Source organism: Stomoxys calcitrans, chromosome 4, assembly GCF_963082655.1.
Source record: "Stomoxys calcitrans chromosome 4, idStoCalc2.1, whole genome shotgun sequence".
Taxonomy (NCBI): domain Eukaryota; kingdom Metazoa; phylum Arthropoda; class Insecta; order Diptera; family Muscidae; genus Stomoxys; species Stomoxys calcitrans.
This window is the reverse complement of record NC_081555.1, coordinates 152,516,238-152,521,466: the sequence shown is the minus strand read 5'-3', so window position 1 is coordinate 152,521,466 and position 5,229 is coordinate 152,516,238. Positions and strand designations below refer to the sequence as shown.

Sequence of the window (5,229 nt, the reverse complement as noted above, 5' to 3'; positions counted from 1 at the left end):
TTTGCTTTAGTTCTGTAAGGGCTCTGTGCTTTTACTTCTCAATAAGTTCGTTTTCCAAAAGCTTGATTTCTGTCTCCCCTGGCTGTAGATTCTCAGCAATGGAGGTGTCGAAAGGATCGATTTCTTGTGGTACCACTATCTGTTTGTGTGGCAATTGGGGTGTCAGCACCTTGTCGCCCAAACCCAATTCCTGGGCGTCGCTCTGGGTATCAAGAACTCCCGTGGGAGTGCTCGATTGCCTCTGGGGCAGGAATTCGTTTTCCAAAAGCTTTAGCTCGGCCTGTCCCGGCTGGATGTTAGCTGCTATAGAGGTGTCAAAGGGATCTACGTATTCGTCAGCTAGATCCTTGCTCTCTTGAGCCGGTGTCAATACCTTAATGGCTATGTCTTCTTTCACAGCCAGCAGATCCTCAGCAGGTACTGGAGTGGGAGGAGCTCTGGGATCAAAATCAGGATCCGAAATGCTATGCTTCAATGTGGGCTTTGACAAGAGGTCGTTTTCCAAATGTTTTAGCTCAACTTCTGAGGGTTTTGCCTCCGGAACGTAGGAGGTGTCAAAGGGATCTTCTGACTGATGCTCGCTGAAGGCAGCGTCGGCCGGCGCGTAATAGGGAGTTAGCGGCTTCTTGTTATTGCCAGCACCCTCTGCCGCCCCTAGTAAATCGGGATTGGGCACCAAAAAGCCCACGGCTTTGTTCTTCAAGCTTAAGCTGAGGGAAGATTTGCGTCTAACAGGATCAAAGTCTTCTTGGGTGTTTGTTTGTATTGCTGGAGGTCGAGGTGGAGGTACTGCTGCTGGCTTGACAACGGGTTCTTCGTCAGCCCTGGGATCAAAGTCAGGATCACTCAAAGACTCTTTAAGGGTAGTTTTTGAAGATTTTATGACAACACCAGCTACCGAGGTATCAAATGGATCAAAGTCCTCCGATTCAAAGTCAGTGGTGTCGGGTAAAAGTTTTACTGCTGCTGCTGGTGGAGGAGGTCGGGCTGGTGGCCCTGCTTTCTCTTCAGCTCTGGGATCAAAATCGTCGTCTTCTTCTAGGACTGTGGTTTTCTTGATAACAACTTCGGCGTAATTTGTATTGAAGGGATCGTCGTCCTGATTATCCTCCTCTTCGTCGCTGATGTAAATAGCCCCAGGCACTAGGTTGGGTGGAGGAGGGCGTTTGGGTTTACCTATGGATAAAAAAAATTTTAAAAACTGTGTGGTGTTAAAATAAATGTCAATTTACCCGCTTCCTTTTCCTCAGGTAATTGCTCAAATTCAGCCCAATCGGCTGCGGCTAATTCGGTTAGGACCTCAGCTGGAGGCAGCGGTATCTCCTTGATGACAGTGACTTCTTCCTTTTTGTTCAATGACTCTGCAGCTAATTCAGCAAATTCATCGTCCTCTGGATCCTTGAGGGTATCAAATTCTGAGAGATCAGGCAAAGCCGGCTCAGCTTCAGCCTCGTCTTCCTCGTCCGATGGAGGCTTCTTGGGTTGTATAAAATTCAAATGCAAGGAAACGCTTAAATCGATGGGCGCATCTGGCACATCATCCACAAGTTCATCCAAAAGATTTATCTGAGGCTCGGGAGCAACGTAATCCTCCTCATCCGCATCGGCTAGATCAACCGATTCGCTGAGTAGGAGATTTTTAATGCCCTTGCGTAACTTTCTCTTGGGCTTGGCAAGTTCTAAAGCCTTTTCGCGTTCAACACGCCCCGAGAGAACTTCTACAGCAGCCCCTAGGCTAACAAGTTTCTTGTTGCCCTTGGCCTTATCGGCTCCGACAATAACCTTTTCGGCGTAGGCGGTGTCAAAAGGATCGGGACCGTCGTCAAAGTCTAGCACGGGAGATTCAGGGACAACAGCAAGTTGTATTTCACCACTGGTTATGGCATCAACGTATTCGGTAACGAATATATCATCGACTTCGGCCTCGTCTTCGGCTTCTGAATCGGAGAGTTCAACTAGAGCTTCGGCTAGTTTATCCCTTTGGGCTTCTAATTCAGCTGCCTTGCGTTTCTCCTGCTCTAGGCGCTCGGCCTCGCGTTTAGCGGCCTCCTCCTCCTCTTGGCGTTTCTTTTCGGCAGCCGAGGGAAGACGCTGATAGAAGGATTCCTTCTTGATGTGATCTAATTCGTCCTGGGTCTTGTGTAGAACAGTGTCAACCTTGGAGGTAAGAGCCTTAAATTTGGCCCATTCGTCGTCTTCAGTTTTCTGTGCAGCCTGAGAACCGTTCGATGCGGCAGCTTCGTCCTGATTGCTATTTCCGGCGGCGTTGGTGCTGGTAGCAGCTGCTGGTGCAGCGTTGGCTTGCGCAAACTCAGAGGTCGAAGCAGTATGTGATGTTGTAGCTGTTGGTGCTAAACCTTCAACATCGGATGCTGCATCGGATTCACCAGCATCTGATTTAGCAGCAGCAGCTTCCTGCTTGGCCTTTAGTTGGCGCTTGTACTCTGCTAGCTCCTCTTCGGTGAAAAGCTCTTGATCCTTTTTGGACTTCTTCTTTTTCTTTTTTAAACCTTTGGGTAACTTAAGCATTCTCTAATTGAGGAGACATCGAAAACGGTCTGCAAGGACGTTAGAAAACCGAAGATAGCAAAAAACAAAAACAAAGGGAAAGGGAAAGAAAAGAAACGGAAAGATATTATCAAGGACATTGCAATGTGTCAAGACGTGTCCTATGCTCTACAATTCTAAATGATCTGCATTTAAATGCATTTAAGGGGGGTAGAGGGGGTGTTACGCTGTTACATGGGATCACAGGATTTTTTCTTTTGGTTTTGCAAAGACTTTCAATCAGCCTTGAAGGACGGAGACACAATGTGATGAGAAAGGAAGTTTCAGGGTTTATTTTTAGCCAACTCACCAAAGCCATTGTCAATACAAACCATAAATACCGTTACACACATGCATGCACCCTGCCAAACCAATAATCTTCGTTTCTGCTTGCTTTTGATTTTTTTTTTCTACTCCTTTCATTCCCCTCGCACTCTGCCTCTCTTCAAGTTTCTCTCTTCGCTCTTCTCTAAGGCTATGAAGATTGATAAACAATAGACTCACCTCTTAGAATTCACCATGTATGGTGGATCTCTTTTATTACTTAAACATGTGTTTCTCACACCACACTGATTTACTCACACCAAAGCACAAAGACCTTGCTTGCCTTTAACAACACCACCAACAACATTGCCGTTGCCTTTGGCTTCGTTAGGCTAACGTCACAGGCTCAGATGACACGAAGTGTGTCATACCAACAACAAACAAAACAATATACCGCTACTTTGATAGCAGAGCCAAAAGTAAGCAAAACAGCTATGGTAGCAAACAGAGTGACAGAGAGGGAGAATGAGAATGAGAAAGTGAAAGAGAGAGCGCGAGCAAGAGAACTTTTGGAACGAATACGGATGCTAATGTACGCAGCTACAAAAAAGCACACAATACCACGATGGGACAGCAGCAGCAGCAGATACAGGAAAATCTATATTCGTTCGTTCATTCCCACACACAAACCAATGCACATACACACACACACAGATAAGAAATGGGGAAAAATCGATTTTTACACTTTCCAACTATCATTCACTATGAATTTTTATGAAATAAATTTTCTTTCTTGGCTGGCTTTCAACAAAATCCAATTTAGAAAAGTCTCGATTCTTCTCGAAAATTCAAGCATAACAAGCTACTAAGCCACATTTTCAAATATAATTCCCCTTAAAGGTACTTTTGTGAGAGATATCAGGGCAAAAATTTGCAAAAAAAATCTCCAAAAAACGTCCATGGCCAGAAATTTGATGACTTTCAACTTTTTTGTAATCCCCAAAAGAAGAGAAAAAAACACAAAATCTTCTTAGTTTTTTTGGGGAAAAGTTTTCATCATTTTCAACCAACTTACGTCTCTCTTTGTTTGTAATAATTAAAAGTCACTTATTTTTCCCCCAATTTAAAATCACCAATGATAATTTTTACTTTTTTTTTTTAATTTCAATTTTACACTTTTTTCCTTTTTTCCATCTACAACACACTTTGGTTACGTATCACGTATATGAAAATTCTCAACTGAATGATGAAAAATTTGTCTTTGGTCTACAAAGGTTTTAGTGTTATAGGCACAAAAAGCTTTAGCTTTATCGTGAAAAGCTCTTGCCGACATCCCTTATAGCGGTAAGAGGGGTTGTTCATGATTTGACACTTACAAGTTGTTGTTTTTAGTATATTTTCCTATTAACTGACATTTGTCCTCAAGGACCAAAAGAGAGAACGAATTGCAGTGGAAAAGATAAGGTTGCAAAAACATTTCGTGTGACATTTGACATTTTGCATTGGTAGTAGGTTGTAGTGAGTGCGCATGACCCTGCTTAAAGTTTGGAAAGTGAGTGGAAATTCTTAAAGGGTGATAAATGTCAGTATGAGAGAAATTGCCTTTAATTAATGTTTATATGCCGATGTGCGGTCGTGGGAGGTCATATTTGCCGGTACTTGCCAATGCGCATGTCTGATACTGACAGTAAGTAACCGTTATATTCAAAGTTAATTATTAACTGTTCGTCTTAAACGTTGGCAATATGAGGAATATACGAAATGATTTGTTGTTAAACTCATCACCATGGAGCCAGGGTATATTAACTTTGTCAATTCGTTTGTGAAATCTCGATATATTAGTCTAAGATCTTTCTCTGTTATAAATAGCTTTTAACGTAGCGAGTCGATATAACTTGTCAAATCCGGGCGTCACAACACCGACAGATGTCGCATTATAAAGGGTGATCTTTTTAAGAGCTATTGAAAAGCTTTAGCTCATGCAGATAAAGCTCTTGCATTCTGGGCAAAAAATTGGATATCATCTTACGGTAGTACTCACCATTCACAGTTCTGTTACGATTCGAGTCATATTTGAAGAAGTACGGTCCAATGATGCAACCAGCCCATAAAGCGCATCAAACTGTGAGTTTTTCTTGATGCATTGGTAGCTCTTGCAATGCATCTGGTTGATCTTCACTCCAAAATCGATAATTGTGCTTATTTACGCACCCATTGAGTCAAAAATGAGCTTCGTCGCTCTTAGAAAGAAGCGCGCGATGAACTTTCTTAACAGAGCACGCATTTTGATAATAAACTTCAACAATTTGTAAGCGTTGTTCGTTTGTAAGACTATTCATGGTTAAGTTATAGACTAAACTGAAGATGTTTGATAGTGACACAAAACACGAAACGTGTTTGAGCTGTGTTACCAAAAAG

General features: G+C 42.7%; 1 protein-coding gene across 3 annotated transcripts; it reads right to left on the bottom strand.

Moving 5' to 3' along the window:
* Nucleotides 1-31: 31 nt before the first annotated feature.
* Nucleotides 32-4,052, bottom strand: LOC106092706 (protein stoned-A). Of its 3 annotated transcripts, none has more exons than XM_013259617.2 (3): nucleotides 3,887-4,052; nucleotides 1,233-2,558; nucleotides 32-1,176 (listed from the first exon to the last, which is right to left on the bottom strand). In XM_013259617.2, exons 2-3 carry the CDS (start codon nucleotides 2,527-2,529, stop codon nucleotides 32-34), a joined length of 2,442 nt encoding a protein of 813 aa, XP_013115071.2. In that variant the 5' UTR covers nucleotides 2,530-2,558; nucleotides 3,887-4,052. The 3 variants fall into 3 exon arrangements, with proteins under 3 accessions (XP_013115071.2, XP_013115072.2, XP_013115073.2); XM_013259618.2 differs by lacking the exon at nucleotides 3,887-4,052 and adding an exon at nucleotides 2,880-3,804; XM_013259619.2 differs by lacking the exon at nucleotides 3,887-4,052 and adding an exon at nucleotides 2,899-3,804.
* Between the last annotated feature and the right edge of the window lie 1,177 nt (nucleotides 4,053-5,229).

Excerpts from the sequence above, each read along its gene's own strand:
- LOC106092706 (XM_013259617.2), bottom strand. The coding sequence starts at position 2,529 with ATGCTTAAGTTACCCAAAGGTTTAAAAAAGAAAAAGAAGAAGTCCAAA. Across the intron at positions 1,177-1,232 it reads ACCTGAGGAAAAGGAAGCGG|GTAAACCCAAACGCCCTCCT; the intron begins GTAAATTGACAT and ends TTTTATCCATAG.